At 42.9% G+C, this 21,421-nt stretch overlaps 1 protein-coding gene across 2 annotated transcripts in view; it reads left to right on the top strand.

Moving 5' to 3' along the window:
• The window catches only part of bcl11aa (BAF chromatin remodeling complex subunit BCL11A a), a 49,267-nt gene extending 28,138 nt beyond the window's left edge, over nt 1–21,129 (top strand). For both annotated transcript variants that reach the window (XM_041947617.1, XM_041947616.1), the window contains exon 3: nt 15,292–21,129. In XM_041947617.1, the coding sequence (XP_041803551.1) occupies nt 15,292–17,540 (2,249 nt within the window). In that variant the 3' untranslated portion in view covers nt 17,541–21,129. The remainder of the gene's footprint in view (nt 1–15,291) is intronic.
• The last annotated feature ends 292 nt before the right edge of the window (nt 21,130–21,421 follow it).

Here is a 21,421-nt window from a genome sequence, read left to right as displayed (position 1 = left end):
ACGTTGCTCCAAGCCGTCAGGGGGCCCATGCCTGAGTGATATTAATCCCATTCCAAGGGCAAGCTTAAAAAAATGGATATGCACATCACCTGTGTCATGTGATAACAAAATCCACCAACTTTTGACTCAGAAAATGCAAAGATTGTCCCAAAGACCCTTTAGAAAGTCTCAAAAAGATGCACATACTCTTCACTTTGACAGAGAACAACATGTGGACACTCCTCTACCTTTATCTCAGGGGGGAAGTATGGGTTCTCAATTATCCTTGTTTGGCTATCCCCTTCCGACCTGTGGCTGTATTTACGCGAACGCCCATTTTATCCATGGCTTTTAATGGCATATAAAAAAATCACTTCCCCATCAAAATGCCCTCTCTTAATAGCTTTTCAGAGTTGTTTGGGAGCTGTTTGGGTTTGGTCATTAGTGGACCATGAGTGTGTGTGTGTGTGTGTGTGTGGTGTTTTGGACCCGGCTGAAAGGCGCTACTAGGCTGTCCTAGGTGGGGTAAGGGTTGGAGGGAGGGAAGGGGGGCATCCATGCCTCTGAGGGTGGGGTTGGTTAGGGTTTGGGAGTGTGTGTGGTGCAGCACTTAGGCCATACTGGGCCTGATGGGAATGCCAGGCCCCCACACCACTTTCCAAATCACTAATGGAGCATCTTTGGGCTCTCACACGCACATTAACACACACACACACACACCACACATGCACACACACATGATTTCATATACATGTTGTATTAATTTATGTAGAAATGAAAGAGGTGTATACAAGTTCATAAATGCTCAGGAAAAAAAGGAACTGCAAGCATCGTGGCACCACCCACCACTCTCCCTTTTTTCCCCTCCGTTGCTTTTCACACTTCTCAATTATTTACTGGCCTTTTTGTCATCTGCTGGTGGCCAGGCCCCATGGCATATGTCATTGTGTGTTTTGTGTGTGTCTTTTTGTGTATGCAGAAATGAACACCACCTCACACACAAACAGACGCGGCTCTCACATCCATCACGAGTCCTTTATCATTCAGAAATGTTGTCTGTACCATATGCTCATGCAGGCGTTGACCGGCACAGAGGTGACACACAGAGGAGACGGTGTCTGACGCTTTCCATGTTGCTCTTCAAGTGTTTTTTGTCTAATACTTTGGATTCTCTCATCCTAACCCTATATAACTGACCTGAGGACAACAGAAAAAAATATTGTGAACTTCACAGCCTCTTTTTTATCCAAATTGCTACACTATGTCAAATCTGAGGACATAAATCAAATACGCAGCTGAAGTGGGTGTAATGTTACACCTTTTCAGGAAGCTAAGCCACACGCTCACAGTGCAGAATATTTAACGGCACTGAATCAAGAAAATTTGAAGGAAGAAATTACACAAGCAGCAAGCATGTGTGTAAGAAATATGCATAATACTGCACAAAAACTCACTGGAAATGATAAACATGATATTCTATATTCATTATCTGTTTGTACAGCAGCTTCTTACTAATGGAGGAGATATAGCTGTTGCATGTAATTCTAATGCATCTTTTTTTCAGTGCACATTTTGCTTGTTTTCTCTTTAAATTATTCTATGAAAATCAAAATTTGTTGCTGTTTTGTATTCCCATGTGGTAAATGCTGTCTCTTGAGGCAGCAAAAGAGCATCTGCGTGAGGCAGTGGGTGATCAGTTAGTGACTGACATATATATGTATATATATATATATATATATATATATATATATATATATATATATATATATAGCCTTAAGACTTTGATCATTCGATCATCAAAAAAATAAAAAATAGAGCATAGCGCCAGCCAAAAAAATATAATAAGATTACGCCAATTGATTTTTTAGCTGCTGCAAGTTTTCCTTTTCTCATTATTCTAACATTTTGTGGTAATTTGATATGAAATTCTGTCACTTTATAAAGGTGGTAAAATCAGCTGTTAAAAGTGAGTTTCGCTGGGTTGACCTGTGAAGTCTCTCACACTGACGATGAGTCAAACCCTCAGCATACCAACCCTCACTGTCCTTCCCGAGGATTTAACTGGTGGTTTCACACGAACCAAACGTCTCTCCATCATCTGACTTTGGTTCCAGCTCGCGCACACCTTGTTTCTCTTGGAGGGCAAAAGATTTCCTTTGGCGATGAGTGGGGCGCTTTTCTCTCCGGGAGCCGTCACAGTCGCCCTGCACACCAGAATGAATTTAAAGGGGCAGGTAAACTGCCGCTTGCTTCGTATTAACAGAGCCATATATTCAGCCTGTCTCTGTGGCTTTCCCCCCTCCGCTGCTTTGTTTCCCCCAGCTCGCTCTGCTCTCAGTTTTTTCCCCGGCCTGTTGAGAACGTCTGGGGGATCGATCAGGCTCTCAGGCTGTAGTGACTGCAGCTCTAATGAATCAAGCCCGTGTGTTTGTTAAGTAGACAAGGTTGAGAAGGAGTGCTGGAGGGGGCTTTGTGTTTTCTCTCATTGCAGCTCTTCATTTGCTGTTTGTTCCTGTATGTAAAAAATCAGTGACCAATTCCGGGGACTTTGATATGCCTTTAATATTCAGCTCCTCACGTATGTAGGATTTCACTTCTTTTGCCTTTAGCAGGAACATGACCACTGGAAACAACTAGAAACAAGCTTGCTTTTTTAAAATGTATATTATTTAAAGCTGATTTTGTACATGCATGCCATGTCTCTGTCTTAATGGCCTCGGTTTTTGTCATTTTCAGCAGTCAAAAAGCATTTTTTTTTTTTTCAAATTTGAAAATAACCGGTCTATATATGTATTTATTATGCCTGCCAAAATGCGCTGCTGTGCCGGAGCCCGTACTGAAATCCTCTTGTGAACTGTGCACTAAAATCAAATGCTTGAAAAACCTCCCAAATACACCCGAGACTCGCTTGAAGTTGATGCCTTGTCTAAAAAGAAGAGAGAGAGAAAAAAAAAACAAATCTTGAATTCTCATGTTTTTGTTGCAGCTTAAACCGTATCTCTCCAAGGTCGGACAGTGAGACTGTGGGAGGCTGTTTGTGTTAAAAGCAGGATGGCTTGTATTTCCTCTCCTTCTTCCTCCTCCTCCTCCTCCACCTCCACCTCCCCTCGTTCTGTCTTTCACCACAAGCAAGAGCTATCTAGGAAAAAAAAAAAGGCTTTTTATCGCTGATGGCTAATAGTCATAAATTTGTATTAAATATGTCCTCTATCGATTGGCCTTGTCGGATGAATACAATTAAAGAGACGGCACTGAGTGCTTCCCACCTGGGAGGGGAAGATGGAGGGATTAAAAGAGGGGAGGGATGGATGGAAGAATAGTGGGAGGAAAACAAGGAGGGAAAGTGGGAGGGAAGGTTGGAGTGAAAGAATAGACAGGCAAAAGGGTTTTTGGCAGCAGCAGAGCTTCTTCAGTCGAGTCGCAGCTTGTCCACATGTTGCCATAAATGTGTGTGTGTGTGTGTGTGTGTGTGTGTGTGTGTGTGCGAGTGTGTGGGCGGTTAGGGTGTGTGTGGCTGTTTGTATTTTAGTGATTCATCTTCTCTCATCATGTTCTTCTTTCCTTACCCCCCCCCCCCCCCCCCCTTTGATTCGCCCTCTGCTTCCCTTCTCCTCTCCGTTTCAATGCCGAATCATCCGGAAGAAAAGAGGCAGTGAAAGAGAGGAAGACAGAGAAAAAGGTGGAATGTGGAAAAGAGAAAGAGGGGTTGAGCGAGAGGAAGGAGAAAAGGGATGCAGAGAGAGTAGACAGCCACCTGTATGCAATGTTGATGGACAGATGGAGGGATGAAACCAACTGGGTGGAGGACGGATTAGATGAAGAGAGGAAGCAAAGAGCCGTGTGTGTGTGTGTGTGTGTGTGTGTGTGTGTGTGTGTGGGCCTCCGGCCAGCTGAGGTGTTTGCTTGGCTCAGAGTGATCTCCCACTGCGGTCACTGCAAGACTCACACACACACACACACACACACACACACACACTGATGACTGAATTGTCCTGCTTGGCAGCTGTTGCAGGTCCCTGCAGATCACTCAATACCACACTGGCTTTGTGTATGAATGTGTGTGTGATTGTGTGTGTGTGTGTCTTCAGTGACCACCAACCTCTTGCTTGTGGCACTAAAGAAAATCTGCTTCCTCTCAGTGTGTGCTCTTGTCTCATCAGGGATTTGAGCTACAAGCGTGCGTGTGTGTGCGTGTGTGTGTGTGTGTGTGTACTGTGTGCTTCCAGGAAAAATAAAGCTCATGTATTTTTAGTAATAATTAAAATGACCTTTTCAAATTTGTCAGTTTGGTAACTCACACTGTTGCCCATACCCATTTTCTAGGACTGAAGCTGTGAATAGCTGATTGAGAATTTTTTTTTTCCTAAATGATTCATTTTTGTGCCAGAAACATCATCATAATTACACATTTTCAATTCCTCCCTATAATTTATTTTCTTTCTTAAGTCTTTTGAACTTTGCCCATGGGACACTAAAACCCCCAGAAAATTCTGTTTGATTGAAATCACCGTTGTTGGATGTTAGATGACACTAACAGGTGGAAATTCCAAATCAGTGCTGATTTCATCATTCATTGATTTCAGTTTTGTAATCACTGACTGTATTTAGTTTGACAGAAACGTCTTAATGTCCGCTAACATGCTCATTCTGAGTCTCTCAAGCACTCAGGTGTTACTGTTTGACCATTAAGTGGTCAGAAGTGAACTTTGATATTCATCAGACTGCGGAGTTGGTTCATTTATTTATGCTGACTCTTGCCATCACATCACTGTTTGCAGCGATGTGATGGCTGAATGTCATGGTTAATCTGAACGTGCCACCTTCAGTCACCACTCACCAGAGCAACCATGCGAGAAGCTTCTGATTTGGCCAGTGATAGAGCTGATGGGTACAATGATAAAGATGCATTTGTTGGTGCTGTAGACAACCCTAGTGCCAACAGGACCACATCCTGATATAAATGGCACTCAGACTGAAAACAACACTGGATTGGTGGGTGGGTGTTGCTACAGCGGCCGATGAGATAAACCAGGAAGGTCCGTTAGAGTGATAGATCCAGTTGTTTGAATGCTTATATGTTACAAGGTAATACCTAGAACGTGTGCTTGCATGGGTTTGATTGGCCAACACAGCGCATTAGCACATAACTTTACATGGCTTGGCAGCAGTAGTTGATCCAGGGCAAAATTGTTGCCAGACGACCTTGTGTTTCTTTGCCAGAGCTCTGCTGCGTCAACACAGTGGCCTCATTGAAATGAATGAGGGGGGTATGCATTTTCGTCATGTAGTTCTAATGTCTGTCTGAACATGCACTTTAACATATTAACACATCTGCTTACCAGCACACGCTTTACTGTGTCTTCATGAAACCTTTGTATCTACTTTCAAATGTACACTTATTGTCAAGGTGAACACCCACCTGGACAGTCGTCTCTGTTGTTTAGAATGCAAGGGACACAGGATATTATCAAGTACATAAACTGAGTTTTATAAAGGATGTAATCAATCAGATTGATAGCCATGAGTCGTGCAGTGGCAGCAACATTGGAACCAACCTGAAATGGCCACATTAAATCTGATTAAGGGTCACCAGCCTGCAGCAGATTCAGGGCTGAAAGTTTCTGCATTCTGCGTTTAAAGTAGAAGCTGAGTCATTCAGTATTGTGTGTGTGTGTGTGTGTGTGAGTGTGTGTGTCAGGACCAAGGTTCCTCTTTCAAACCCCAGTCTCCCTGTGTCTGTCTCTCTGTTTGTCTGTCTCTCTGCTCACATAAGTGTTGTAATTTGGATGCTCTGTAATTTCACCATGGTGGTTTAGGGTTAAGTGGAGGCTGTCCCTGCCATCATAAGTACCGATCTTCCAAATGGACACACACACTCGCTCATACACACATGCACACACTCTGGATCATTGCTACAGTGCGCTTGGATGCTTCTACAAAGCCCGGTCCATTTAATTACATTTATAAACACAGTTTAAGGGCCCTGGCTGTGTCATTAGAACAGACTTTACGAGATACATTACTGTGTGTGTGTGTGTGTGTGTGACAAAAAGAAAGAAAAGGAAACTTTGTCACACGGCAGCTATAAAGCAGACACACACACACACACACGCACACACACAAGTAGATTACTGGAGAGAGTTGCAGATAGCACAGTCTGTAGCACAGCAGGGGTTCCAAACACAGAGACAGAAGATATTGATATATTTCACACACACACACACACACACACACACACACACACACACACACACAGGGACAGACGGTATTGATATTTTTGCTCATCAGCGTGGAGTGTATGGTTGTTCAGCAGGGCCACACAGATACACACATTCTGACGCACATCCTTGTACACACAGCAGAATCAGACAGGCTCAATAATCCATTGTTGTTTTTGATAATTCAAATGCGTTCATAGTTCTTTCTTCCACAAAAATACTGCAGATCGTTACTGTCACGCCTGGAGGTTTCTATTTGCAAAAGTTGTTTGGAGCTATTTTAAGTTCAATTAGCATTAGGGTTCTACCAGTGACAGTGTTTTTGCTTTTCACCTTGATATCCAACATCTATAAATATGACAACTTTAAAGCTGATTAAACTGCTTTCTTATAAAGATGAAAAGGTGTTTTTAATGTTTCTAAAGTTGTAGCCTTTACTTTGCAGAACTGTGTTGCAAAGAATAGCTAAGAGTCTCTAAGCTTTGCAGTTTCCAATCAGTATGTTTGCATGCGTGCTAGCACTCTGCTTCTGATCAAGATTTTTGCCTTTTCAATAGATGATCTTGCATGTAAATCCCTCGTTTGCCTTTCTTTCTTTTAATTTAGCTCACAAAGTTGATGATGATAACTAACCATGTCATGATGATCCAGAGGCTACAGTGAAAGTGGAACCCTGACACTGCTAATTCAGATGACAAATTGACTATCTTTCATTATCGTTATTATCATTATTTCATCTTTAATTAGCTTTCATGAAGAAGAGTGATAAGATGAAGAAGTCAGATCTGGCAGAGGGCTGCTAATGGTCCAAGAACCCAGTTAAACCAGAAAACCTGATCCAGATCGTCACCAGGATATGAGCACGCATGAAGCAGTGGCAAAGAGTTGCTTGGATGTTGAGGACGGCAGATGCAGATAATCACAAACCTGAATCATTCTATTCATATATTGTAAGGTTGTTTCTGTTGTCTGACCATCCCCTTATTACTACACAACCATTCTTTGCATCAGGATTGTCATGCCCTTTCTGAAAACTGCAGTATTTGAGGAAGTTGCTTTGATCTAGCTGCCGACTTGCAGCCAGTAATAGAGGCTGATTTCCTTCCAAGCAGACCACTGCCTTTCTGAGCAATTGCAGTCATGTTGTTATTTGACTGCGTCGCTCCCTTCAGCGAGCGGACAGGACACCAGCTGCCACCGTTTGCATTCCAATTGTTTGCTGTCCAGTTAGCGAGAAAGCTTGAACATAGAGGGGAAAATAATTGGAGGACAGGAGGACAGCGCAGATCTCTTCTCTCTGGACCACACTGGGAGTCGTTGTAGAATTTAGCCCAGTGTATTGGTATGACAGTTTATGATGCCAAAATAGCAATTACAGGAACTTTGTGACAATTTAATAGGATGCCCCTCGAGTGTGCAACAATGTCCTTCGTTTTGTTGCTATCCCGGATTTCATAACAGTCTTGTTTTTGAACTTGACCACCATGCATTTTTGAGTCTAACCAACAAGGTTTTGAAATGGTTTCCTATATATGCCCAGGGGTCAGTGAATTCCCCCAGCTCAAAGAAGAACATGCAGTTCTGAAATTAAAACATGAAAAGAGCCATAATTAGGGTGACAAGATTTTCACATGACAACAATGATATGGTTTAGTGCTTTCGGGCAGTTTAACTGACTGTTGGAATAGAAGCAGAAAGCCACAACTGTTGCACTTAAGTGGGTGATGATGGAGGAAGGACGGCGGCGAGGAAGGCTGGGTTATGACAGTGGAGTCGATAATATTCATGTCCTGCAGAAACCATTTGAAAATCATTTTCACCGGCATGGTTTGCTCCCAGAGTCATGACAGATTTTTTTTATTTAAGTATGGCAGTGTATGCAGCGCAAGTGTATGTCGGGAGTCATGAGATACGAGTATCTGAGCGTTCTATTTGTCACCGAAAATGCATCTGAATTATAAAAGAGGGAGAGGGAGGGCGACATGCACAGAGCTCATTATCACGCAATGATTGTATTCATATTGTTTCATCTATTTTCTCGTCATAATTACTATCAAGTGTGATCATGAGATTATTGCCCATGTGACATTCTGAACCTTATTTCAAAGGAGTATTATAATCATTTCGCTGGGATTTCATTCTGGTTTTGAGCAGGCGAGTCAAGAAGAAACATTGCATTTGCCTTTAACTACCTTTTTTTGCATTACCTGCAGAGAAATAAAGACTGCTGGTTCAAATGTGGTTGTGATATTGTAGTCCACAGGAGTTATTGTAGTCCAACTCCTGTTAAACTGCATAATTAAGTAACATTGCAACAGTTTCAGTGGAATTTCGCTCTATTTTTGACGCATGAAGCATGCAAGGAATAAAGACACTGCATTTGTTCCTTTGCCACCTTAAACTATTCATCATTCCTCTTCTACTTTTGTGACCTGACTTATGTTTTCAGCTCTACTGAGAGGTCAGAGGTCAGGCTAATGCACAGAAAATGTGCACCGAAGATTGTTTTTTGTTGTTCGAGCACACACTGCGAGTTTTAGGAAAGTTTCTTAGACCTGTAATATTGTAACATGCATTTTCATGTAATTAATTTGACAATAAATATGCAACAACATGCCTGTACATATGTGTAATAGAAGAGTAAAAGCCTAGTGGGATGTCCAGGTACCTCTTTCAGGTAAAGCAGGAGGTGATCAGGGGTGAGCGGTGATGCCCAGATGTAAATATAAGCAGCACATCCTGAAAGCCTGAGGCTCGGATAGAAATCCCAAATTGTATTAAGGGACATTGTCCCTCACTCCCAGTATGCGTACCTAATCCTGTTTCAGCGATGTTCCATTACCTCAATTACTATCATCTCACCCAGAGGTGGACCCAGCCAAGGACACCACCGGAGAGACAACGATGGGTGGAAAGAGAGGGGGAGAGGATGGAAGAGGTAGAGAGGGAGGGCTGTGAAGGAGACAGTCCTATGTAGTACAAAGAAAGTAGAATGGAAGTGAGGAGATAAGAAACAGGGGAGCAGAGAGGGAGGATGGAGAGATACTGCAGAAGGAAGTCATAGAGAGAAATCAGCACAAGGGATAAACAATAATAAGAGAACAAACTGAGAATGTGGAGATGGATAAAATTCATGTAAGGCCAGTAAGATAGTGGTAGGTCTGTTCTCGCTGGTAGCCAAGACCTGGCATCCATTTTTGTTTCCCAGCTGGTCACAGAGGGATGGAATGGTGGCAATCCAGCTAATTTACAGGACAGAATGACTGGCTGAAGAACAGACAGTTATGCAGGCTAGCGTTATGAGGTGGATTCATTAAAGACAATTTCTATTATGTAGATTTGTTGCTGGCCTTATGTGCTGTCATCTTAAATGTACATGTATGTCATAAGTGTTTCATATAGTACCACAAACAGGTCGGTTATACCAGACCCAGACATGCACATTAAAATACCAGCCGTTCAGTATTGCTTTTCTAGAGCCCATGCAGCTTACAAGGCTTGTGCATGTGTTGATGTTCATGGACATGAGCAGTTCATGCAGACATCTGGAGACACTTGCGGTACTTCTGTCAGCTTCCAGAGAAGAACCCTTAGACCATGTGAAGAATATCTGATCAGGGATCTGTATCCTTGCAACTTTGTAGCAAAAAAGTCACTTTTGAGGTGCATCATTTGACACAGTGATCTTATGACCTGCAGGATGGGTTCTGATGCATTATAGCGCTGGCATTTTCACAATATGCTTCACTGTGACATTGGTCATTGTATAGACAATGAGCAAATACTGGTTGAAGTGTTGAAAAGTCTAAAGTCTGAATCCGTTATTCTACTGTACTTTAATATAATATGACTGCAACAAAAGAGAGACGAAGGCATTGCAACACAGCTGACATAAGATATATAAGTCAAGAATATTTCAAAGGGGAAATCGTTCGGAACAGCGGAAGATAAATTAAATGACATATAAAAATGTAAAGATTTTGGTTAAGGTATGATGACACTCAGCAAGAAACCTGTGTGCATTTTGCCATTGATGAGATTTGATGCATTTAAAAATGCGCTCGATGCTTCCAGTGCATTTTGGCCCGAACAAATCCCATTTTCTGGATGTACAGTGTGCCTCGTCAGTTTGGTGCACTGGCTTTATTCAGCTCCTTTGACAGCCATTGGATCAGAGTGCTACACTTCCTTTTGAGAGGGATGGCTAGAGCCAGGGGAAGCTGCTGCACACACACACACACACACACACACACACACACACACACACACACACACACAAAGGAGTCGTGAAACATGAGCCAAGCTGCCTCACTGCCTCCTTCTCCCATCTAGCGCCACATAAGTATCCAGGCAATGCCCTTGGCTTAATAGGGCTTAATGCCTGTGCTTGTCACTGTAGCATGGCTGGTATTGAGTGTTAGGACGTTTCTGAAACGTACGTGTGTGTTCTCTGGAGTCTCACTAGTGGCTGTACGGCTTTGACATTTACCCCAAGTAAAGAACCGGATGCTATTATTTACCCCGTCTTCCCTCCCTCCTTCCCCTCATCTCCGTCCTCTTCCCTCAACATTCCAGACTTCAAAAGTCGAAGCAGGTATTTGTCACGTCTATCTAAACTTACACCAGAGGCATTATGTCTCTCATCTCATCCCTTTTCTTTCCCTTTCTCTGACTCTATCTGTCTTCATTTCCCATTCTCCATTGCGCTTTCTCTCTTCATTTTTCTACCTCCCAGTGGTGGAGAGTTTGCCTAATGAAGTGGCTGATGGGAGTATATTACAGCGAGACAGAGTGGAGCGGTCGCCTACTCTAAAATCCATTAACCTTACAGTTTCAATCAGCGTGCAGACAAGTCTGAGCTGCGAGTCAAAGAGGAGCGTGTTAGCTTAAGAGTTACACTATTGTGCCATGCGCTTGTTTTGCTCGTGTCTTTGTCACAACACAAATCCTTCTTTTACCATGTTATCATTGTGCTGTCAGCATGTTACGGAGTTACACGAGCTCACAAGTCTCATTTCCATCAGCTGACAGCATGGGTGAAGCAGTCAGAGGCGTGGCACCAAAATCTGGACCTTGTGTATTTGGAGCTGCAGAGGGCCTCCTTATCCTGTCATTACGTTAATTTTCATGTATGATTAGCTGCTGATTTCCACGGGATGCATTTTGATTTGGTTGTACCAGGTGTGATCAGTTCAACCAAAGAGAGGCTTTCTAAATGTATTCTAAAAGTTCTGAAAAGCCCAAAATGATCCAGAAAGAAAGCAAAGATTAGAGGGAAGCATGAAATAAAATGAACAGAATTTTTGCTATCCTGATAATCTCGTGACTCCTCAGGTTTACTTTGTGACCCCGTGTGTGGGTCCCGAGTCCTGACCCCAGTATGGGAACTATAGTATTAAACCATGTGAACTTTCAGAGGAAGACAGGCAACCGAGAGTGCTACTATAGTCTATAGTACTACGTATACCATACTCTAAAACAAGTCTGTCAGACTATTTATGCAGAAAACAATGATAATATATGTATAATATATGTATTCTGGGCTTCTTCTGTGGTTAATTAATTAATTCCCCCACTGCGTTGTGCCTGAGAGGAGTTCTTGCAATACCAACTTCTTTTTGAGCAGTTATATTGTGAGTAACCTGAATATGGACTGACTTTGAATAGATGCTGATATGATGAGCTGCATCACTCTTGGAAATGCAGTATGAAAATGACAGTTTCCAAAGGGAAATGATATCAAGCCCTCTGCATTTTGCTGTCCCACAAATGTTTGATTGAAAATGTTTGCTTGACTAGTTTAGTTTGTACGTACAAACTACTTTAAAAAAAAAAAAAAAAGACAGACCCCACACCATCTGATCAATGAAGGAAACAACTGCCCCCATGCTGGATAAATGATGGTTCCCAAAAGAGACACAATGTGTGCTGAAAGGATAACCCCTGATTCAAGGAAGAAAGTGCAGTGTTATTGTCGGTACTGTCAGTGTCCAGGACCAGAGTGGTTCAGCCAGAGGAAAAAAAAAACAAAAGATGAATAAATGAATGAAGCCTCCCTGGTCCTGATAATGCAAATGATATTCACAGGTTAGATCCTATGCAGGTGGCCACAATTAGTGGTAATTTGTGCCGATTTTAATGATCCATAATTTAGCTGTCTTTCCAAACTGTTGGTCATGTGGGATAAGTGTGTGTGCGGGAAAAGAGAAGGGGAGAAAGGGAGGGATGGTCAAACAGGAGGAGGAGGAGGAAAATAAAAGAAGGGGAGGAATGCTCCCCGACACACCGGCAAGCGCAGACAGACAGACAGACAGGACCCCGTCGTCACGCCATCCTTTCACACTTCAGTGTCATCAATTTGGATGAGTGTTTGCGTTTATGTGTTGTGAAGTAACTCCCATGGCGCGCGCACACACACACTCAAAAGCCAATACACAAATTTTCCCTTTACAGATTGTTTTGAGTCACTTTTTTTTCCACTACAACCTCTTTGACTCTCTCTTTGTGGCTATTAGAAGTAAATTGCAATGTGTGGATGTATAAAAGCTTCCATGTAAACCATGTCATGCTTTTAGTATCGCTGCTGATTTGTCATATTCATTTTGCCAGTAATTAGCAGGTGATACATCCCAATTTGTGTCTATTTTTACAACCCACTTTACCTGTTTACATGTTAATGGGATGTTTTGTAATTTATTGTCCAGACACGTTACAGCAAAATAGCTTTTTACCAGAAAAATCATCTGAGATAATTAGCATCAGTATTACCACCCCGTGACTGACACCTTGTTATTTATTCTAATTTTGCAATAACATTACATATTAATGTTATGTATATAATGATATTAAATATGGCAACTTTTGACATCTTTGGATGCTGATATGATCCAATGTTGCTGTGGGTATCCCATCAATGTATTTCTATTCACACCTAAAAGGTAACTTTGCTTAATCACTTAATCAGCTTAACCAGGATTTGAACTGTGACAGTAAAAAGAAAAGTGACAGAACAAGAATCTATTAAAATTCCAGAGTGGCCTCGTATGCAGCAGCAATTTGCCATTACTTTTTCCCTTATTTTACAACAATATTACAGCATTTTTGCCCTCACATTTTTTCTCGGCTCTTATTTCAGTCCGTTTTCTAGCTCTTTGCCTATATGATCATAAGAATTTCGCCCTGAGTTCATTTTTCGCTGATGGAGGGAAAAATGTCAGCTAAATGCCTGGAATGCGACATACAGCAAATGTCTGAACATCTTGTTCAATCAAGTGTATGTCCATTAGTGTATTTGTGTATGACTGTTTATATCGGCTTGTTGACTTTGTCAAATGCAGCCGCGTTGCACTGTGCCTCACAGTGGAAGGCTCTGAATGGCAGATATGGGGGTTCGCCTGTCATCTAATCTTGTAAACGAGCTGATGGCCGTCCGTTCCGTCGCCTAATGAGATTACACATGCACTGCAGGTCCCACCACAGGTCATCATCGCCGAGGCCATTCAAAGGCAATTATTGTTTTAAATGTTCTTTCGTCGCCATCTCAAAGTGACTTGGCATGCTTCACTGAAGGAAGAAGCTTTTAGGCTGACTGAAGAGAGTTTTTACACTCCTACTGTTTTACTTTCCTCGTGCGGTTGGGGTGTTCTGCTCTATGTGGATGGGGAGTGTGTATGTGCTTTTGTCTGCGGGGTGATGGGAGCTGGTACTATGAACAGTAGAGAACATGACACACACATTTGATTTGTGATTTTTCATTTACTTGCTGATGGGGTTATACGTTGAAACAATACCTCATCTGTCTTTTCCCAGCTACATTTAAAAACATTTCTGTTTTTTATGTATTTATGCTGTTGCTACAGAAATGAGAAAACAGTAATTTAAAGGTTTAAAGGAGTCTTCTCTGTTGCCTCTCCTGCATGTGTGTGTGTATGTGTGTTTGTCAGCGGGCCTCTGTTTTGGTAGATCAGTGGGAAGTGGTAGTCCGCCGGGATAGCCCTGTTTCTTTGTTCTGCTGCTGACAATGGAGGAATCACAGTCAGTCTAAAGGGAGAAATTATGTCCCAGAGCAGTCTGGGAGAAGAACAAATGCACACACACACACACACACTCACACACACACACACACACACACAACAACAACAACTTCTCACATGCTACTCATGTGGGGCATGACCTCAATAAGAGCTACTGTTGTATTTGCAAAGCCCCCAACACCATGTGCCGACCACTTTTAAAAGCTGTAACAGTTAGGCCTAAGGTTCAGATAAAAGATTGCTTCAGCCAAGTTGGAAGCAGTTGTCCTTCATGGATTTCATTCTGTACACAGTACTGTTGATGTACAACACCGTGAACGCTTTCAAATGAACAGCTTCGTAGCATTTGAAAATCCTTGATTGTTCTGTAATGTAAACTGAAATGTTTAATAAAGTATAGTAGTATATGGAGTTCGCATGCACATGGATATTTTTTGAAAGTAGCTGTTTCTATGGGGTTTGGCTTTTCTTCCAAACACAAACAAGCTCGTTTTAGGCTCACTGAAAGCATCTTTTGTAAAACGCCTTCCAAAACTCTCCAAAACTCCAAAACTTTGGGCTTGTCACATCAGAGTGTGTGCTGTTATCCTGTCATCTTTACATGAAGGGGCCTTTCGTGCAGTTATGTTTACACATAAATATACAGTTACTCTTCTGCTATACTGAGGAACAGAGGTGTCACAATGAGGTGACAGAGGTCTACATAATAATCCAATACTTCCACGACATTGCCGGTTTAGGATGTCAGATCTCTTGTTGCAGTATAAGCTTGGTATCAGGCTTCTGATTGGCCAGCATGGCTGTAAGGTTAGGGGTATACTGCCTCCTCTTGCTTTGGGATGCTTTTGACAGCACTTCATTTGTGTCTATATGTTTTCTTTTGGACAGATAAAAAAAAAATGTTTTTTTTAGTCAATAATATCCGTGTACACAAGGATGAGTTGTAATATTGGCTGATTCAAACAGTGATGTGTAACATAAAGTCTGGATATTGTTAAAGATGAATGAATTTTTCAGTTAAGCTTTGTCCTAACCTGATTCTTTCTTCTCTGCCACAACAGGTAAGGAAGAGCCGACCACCTATACCTGCACTACATGTAAGCAGTCGTATGGCAGCGCCTGGTTCTTACTGCAACATGCTCAGAACACCCATGGCTTCCGTATCTACCTTGAAAGTGAACATGGCAGCCCTCTCACCCCACGCATGGGTGGGCCTTCCTCACTGGGTGGTGGTGCAGACTGCCCTTCTCAGCCTCCTCTTCACGGCCTCCATCTGCCTCCTGATGCAAGCCCCTTCAACCTCCTCCGCATCCCTGGCTCAGGCTCAGGTGGAAGGGACAGCGTCGGAGCTGGGGGAGGAGTTGGTGTCCCTGGTGCTGTTGGTGGGGGCCATCATCAGCGTTTCCCTCCCACACCACCCCTCTTCAGCCCCCCTCCAAGGAACCACCTGGACCCCCACCACCTGAGCCCAGAAGAGATGGCGCTGGCAGCCCACCACCCGAGTGCCTTTGACAGGGTGCTGCGCCTCAATCCTCCTCTGCCCCTGGACCCCCCTCCGACAATGGACTTCTCACGGCGGCTACGGGAGCTGGCGGGCAACACCTCAGGGTCCACTCCCCCGCTATCCCCCAGCCGGCCAAGCCCCATGCAGCGCTTGCTCCAGCCGTTCCAGACAGGAGGAGGAAGCGGAAGCGCAGGAGGTGCAGGGGGCAGCAAACCTCCATATCTAGCCACCCCACCCCCTCTTCCAGGCTCAATGCAGTCACCTGTGGGTTCTCAGACCACCCCTACTGCTCCTCTCCCCACAGCAGGGGCAGCACCCTCCTCCACCACCCCCTTGAAATCAAAGTGTTGTGAGTTTTGCGGCAAGGCCTTCAAGTTTCAGAGTAATCTAATAGTGCACCGGCGCAGCCACACAGGAGAGAAGCCGTACAAATGCCACCTGTGTGACCATGCTTGCACGCAGGCTAGCAAGCTGAAACGCCACATGAAGACTCACATGCACAAATCCTCCTCACCGAACGCAGGCAAGTCAGAAGATGGGCTCTCAACAGCCTCCTCCCCGGAGCCCGGCACCAGTGAGCACATGGGCAGCGCAAGCAACGCCCTCAAGTCAGTGGTGGCCAAGCTGAAAAGTGTAAATGACCGCATGCTACGTGAGAATGGTGGGGAGGAAGAGGAAGAGGAGGAGGAGGAAGAAGAAGAGGAAGAGGAGGAGGAAGAAGAGGAGGAGGAGGAGGAAGAGGAGGGAGAAGAGGAAGAAGAGCAGAATGGAGAGAGGGCAGCCAGAAGAAACAACAGCTATCACTTTGGTTTGAACCTTGAAGCAGCGCGTCAGCATGAAAACAATGGTGGTATAGGAAGCCGACTGGGAGCAGTCGCTGATGAGGGGTCCATCCCTCGCTCGCTGCCTGAGGTGATGCAGGGGATGGGTTTGGCTGCCAGCATGCAGCACTTCAGCGAAGCCCTCAACGCACACAAACGGAATGCCATGGCCCAGGAGAATCACCTGCACCACCACCTCAACCGAGATCATCACCACAGTCGCGAGATGTGTGACGGGGACTCTGTGTTGGAAACAGATCGCGGGGAGGAGGGCTCTGTCTCAACAGTCAATGGGCGGGGAGCGTCCCCTAACGAATCTGCCTCTGTTGGCCTCTCTAAGAAACTGCTTCTGGGTAGTCCAAGTCCACTCAGTCCTTTCTCCAAACGCATCAAGCTGGAAAAGGAGTTTGACCTGCCCACTCCCACAATCCCTAACACGGAGAACGTCTACTCCCAGTGGCTGGCCGGCTACGCCGCCTCCCGACAACTCAAGGACCCTTTTCTGAACTTTGGGGATTCCAGACAATCGCCCTTCGCCTCTTCGTCTGAGCATTCTTCAGAGAATGGCAGTCTGCGTTTCTCAACCCCTCCAGGGGAGCTGGATGGTGGGATGTCAGGCCGCAGCGGCACAGGCAGCGGGGGCAGCACACCACACCTCGGGGGTCCTGGGCGGCCCAGCTCCAAGGACGGCCGCAGGAGTGATACTTGTGAGTTTTGCGGCAAGGTGTTCAAGAACTGCAGTAACCTGACAGTGCACCGGCGCAGCCACACAGGGGAGAGACCGTACAAGTGTGAGCTGTGCAATTATGCTTGTGCCCAGAGCTCCAAACTTACTCGCCACATGAAGACCCACGGTCAGGTGGGCAAAGACGTGTACAAGTGTGAAATTTGTCAGATGCCCTTCAGTGTCTACAGCACCTTGGAGAAACACATGAAAAAATGGCACAGTGACCGTCCTTTGAGTACCGAAATAAAGTCAGAGTAGAAGGCCGAACTATGGGACCTTTCCCCCGCAGCTATGTCCGCCATTAGTCCCCTGTTTATTCCCAGCCCCTTGTAGATTTGCCCCAACCCTTACACTCAACTTTCGCCAGTCTGGTGGAAGCTTAAGACCATGTGCTCTGCACCAGCACACCCCGTTTCCATTACCCATTGAATGCATGATCTGTATCGGGGCAATACTCTTGCATTGACGCAAAACTTCGAGCCTTTCTCTTGTGCAATAATTTACATGTTGTGTACTATTTTCTTTTTTGAGTTTTCCTTTTCCATTTTTAAGAATTAGTCAGCATGCATAGTATGTTTTTGCTAATCAAAAAAAAAAAAAAAGAAAAGAACTTGTCCCTGGTTGGTTAGTTGTTGAGTAAATGTGTTGCTGTTTTTCTCTTGTTCTGTTTTTTCTTTTTATTCTTCAAAAAGAGAAAAGACAAGAAAGATACACCATGCTGCATACATTCTGTAACACATATCATGTACAGTTTTGTTTTGTAACATGGAAAGTGAACAGTCTTTGATTTGACCCTCTTCTTGCAACCCTGGAAATGCACTTATCCTGATCTTTCTAAAAGATGCCATGTTCACACAGGGTTAAAAAAAAAAAATCATTCATTGGCTTGATGACTAAACTTAAAGTAACGACAGCCTTCAAATTTCTTTCAAAAAGACAAGGGTGTGCTAAGAATTCAATTTGTACTATCATTTGGTAGAATAAGAAAGAGTGCCTTTGATATCTCAAGACTGCATTGGCCAAAATCTTATCTGGTATAAGTTTGGGGTCACAGTAGATGAAGCTAGAAGGTTTAAGCCACCCAGGGAAGGTCCTTGCATCAAGCACCTGACTGCTCAAATGGACTGTGACAACTCATGATGAAAGATCAGAGAGTTCTTGTTAATCATCATTTAGCTACCTATTACATGTTCAATAGGTTATCTTTAATATGTGGATTTCATGGCAAGCATGGTACAAGCAGTATTGTGTATATTTGAATTATTTGTAGCTTTGTTTCTGGTAAGGAGGTACTTTTGAGATAAAGGTAATCTGTAATGTACAATCCTGAACTTGAGGGATACAGCGCATGGCTGAGAGGTGTCATGCATCTGCGTTAGCACAAACCTACAACGCTGCTTCGATATGTCAGTGTGTGGAACAATGCATAAAGTAATATATGAGCTCCAAGTGAGGCTGACTTTATTTGAGAGCATTGAAATAACTACAAGCTAGACAGACAGAAAGCTACACAGAACTGGAAGCTACGTACGTATTACGGGGATCAGAGGCAATCTCTTTCACTTTACATTTCTAATATCAAAACAGGGTCATTAACTATGAATTGCTGAAAAAAAAGAAAGAATTGCAAAAAATATCTGTACTCCAGGACTCTTGAATAGACTGAAATGCGCTAATTTGAATCAGGATGCATAGGCTAATGCAGGGCACATTTTTTTGTTAGCTGTTGCTTTTTAACCCAAAAGGAGAGTTTTTTTTTACTTGTTGAGTTTCATTCAAACTGTTCATGGCATAGTACTCGTCACAAAGAGTAAGTACCGGCATCTCTCTTGCATTTTCCCACACTGATGCAATGTTGGTACATGTGTTGAGACTAAAAGCTAGATTGTCATTTATAGGACGTGAAGTGCACTGTTTCAATTTTCCCAGTTTACAAATTAACGCTGAAGGGGAAAACGTTGTTGAAATGCTGTCAGATGACGAGGGTCCCATTGTTAAAAGCAGTAAAAGATGAGAAATATAATCTGTTGCCAGCAACTCCAGCCTCATGAACCTTGACCTTTGTACCCCTGCCATTTCACCTTTGACCATTTGTCAATTTGTTGCCCCAAGAAACCCCAGTGCTTAGCCTGGGCTGAAAATTCACCCCGTCGGCAAGGTCTGTAAATCAGAAGGTTTGATGTGAGCTACAGAAGCAACATACATGGTTGCAAAATTGCTGCAGCCTTCATTTGCCACAGCAGCATCAGACGTCCACACTTTTTAAGGAGCTATCTTGTAACTTTGCCACCATCTACACCTCAATGATCTACAGACCTTGCCGCCTCGACAACAGACACTCAAATGTTGTTGCTCACACTGCGAGAATCTGTTTTTGTATAAATCTTACTTTAATTATAGATATGAAAATAAACGTTTTTTGCAAATAACACTCCACTATCTTTAAGGGGAAACTGTATTTAAGTTTTGTTGTCGTTTCTCTTTTCCTCAGCGTCTTGGTGGTGTTCAAGACTCCGATCACAGTATATATGAAATGATAAAAAGAAAAAGATGAAAAAAACAAACAAAAAAATTTCTGTGATGGTTTTGTATTTTATTTTGCCTTGGCTCTTCACAGCTCTTCAGGTTGAAATACAATTTGCATTGGGGAAAGGATTAAGATTATATATGAATATATAATAAAGAACTTAAAATATAGGAAAATGCACACTCATGTCGATTCCTATGCTTAAACACATTTATGGTCTACTTTTTCTGTATTTCTAGAATTGTATTTGAATTCAATGTTCACTTAGAGTAGGCACTATAGTATTTATATTGAGGCTCGTATTTTTAACTGTTGCTTGTTCTCTCTAAAGGTATTTACCATACCTTTTTTTGGTAGTGGAAAAAAAATCCCAAGCTGCCACGGTATATTTTTTTAATTTGGCAGGATAATATAGTGCGAATTATTTGTATGTTTAAAGAAATAAAAGGAAAAACCCCATAAAAAAGCAGCTAAAGTATGTGGCATTGGGAGGCGTCACAGGCCATCAGATGGCCGCCGCTCTGTTTCCTGTCCACAGAGGTGGTTGTACATATCTTCTTTGGTTTTTGGTTCGGACCTCCTTCCCCCCTGCTGCCATTCTTGTATGCAGTAATGCAAGCTGACGTCGGCCTGTTCTGTTGTGTGCTTCTGTCTCTCTCACCCCTCCCACCTGACTACATTCCAACATCAAGAAGAGAGGAAAAAAAAAGAAAAAAACTTCATATGCAGTACATGGATTACGAAAAAAAAAAGCGTCAAAATAAATACGTTTAAAAAGAAATTAAATGTTTTGCAGTTTTTTTTTCATTGCCAAATACTAAATGGTGCTTTATATTTAGATTGGGTATACTTTCATATGCAAAGCATATTTAAAAATGACCCGGGGGACGTGGAGAAGCCTGCTTGAGTTGAGACTTTTTTGTAAATGGCAATGCGGAATATTTTGTTATCAGCCTTTTCTATTCCGATTCTGAGAGCTGTTTGTTGTAACTTGAACTTGAACTTTATCTTTTACTATGGGAGTTACTATTTATTATTACCTATATGCTCTGTTCAAAACAGAGACATGGAATGAATCCTTATTTTTTGTTTCTTTTTATTTGGTTTTTTATTTTTTGTTATATCATTTTGGTTTTGTTTTTCTTTTGTAATGGTGGCCGATGGTCATTGGACAAACCTAGCTCTTTGATTTCTGTTGTACTTGTTTGGGGTCTCTGTTCAGTTGTGTTGGGAAAACCACTGTCTGTGTTTTCTGGCAGATGTCTGCATAATCCTGTTCACACACCCATTTTGTCCCTTTATCGAAAAACAATTAATAAAAAAAATGAAAGTATAACAACACTTGTCGCTTATCTCCACTGTGTGTGTCAAGTTGACTCAAGAGTGTGTGCATGAGTATGTGCGTGTAATTACCCCCCCACCCTTGATCCCATTGTCATCTTTTACTGTTTACTTCTGTCACCTGTAAATATCACCTTCCTATATTAGCATTGGCCTTTTTTCTTACATGTTTATGTTTTAAATGTTTATTTCTCATAGATCAGGTCAAATGGAAGAGTTTTCAAAAGCCAGCATGTACAAACATGTAGTTCAGAGGGCATAGTTCTCCCTG

This window comes from Chelmon rostratus, chromosome 11 (assembly GCF_017976325.1).
Source record: "Chelmon rostratus isolate fCheRos1 chromosome 11, fCheRos1.pri, whole genome shotgun sequence".
NCBI classification, from domain to species: Eukaryota; Metazoa; Chordata; class Actinopteri; order Chaetodontiformes; family Chaetodontidae; genus Chelmon; species Chelmon rostratus.
This window is presented reverse-complemented; position numbering and strand designations above follow the sequence as displayed.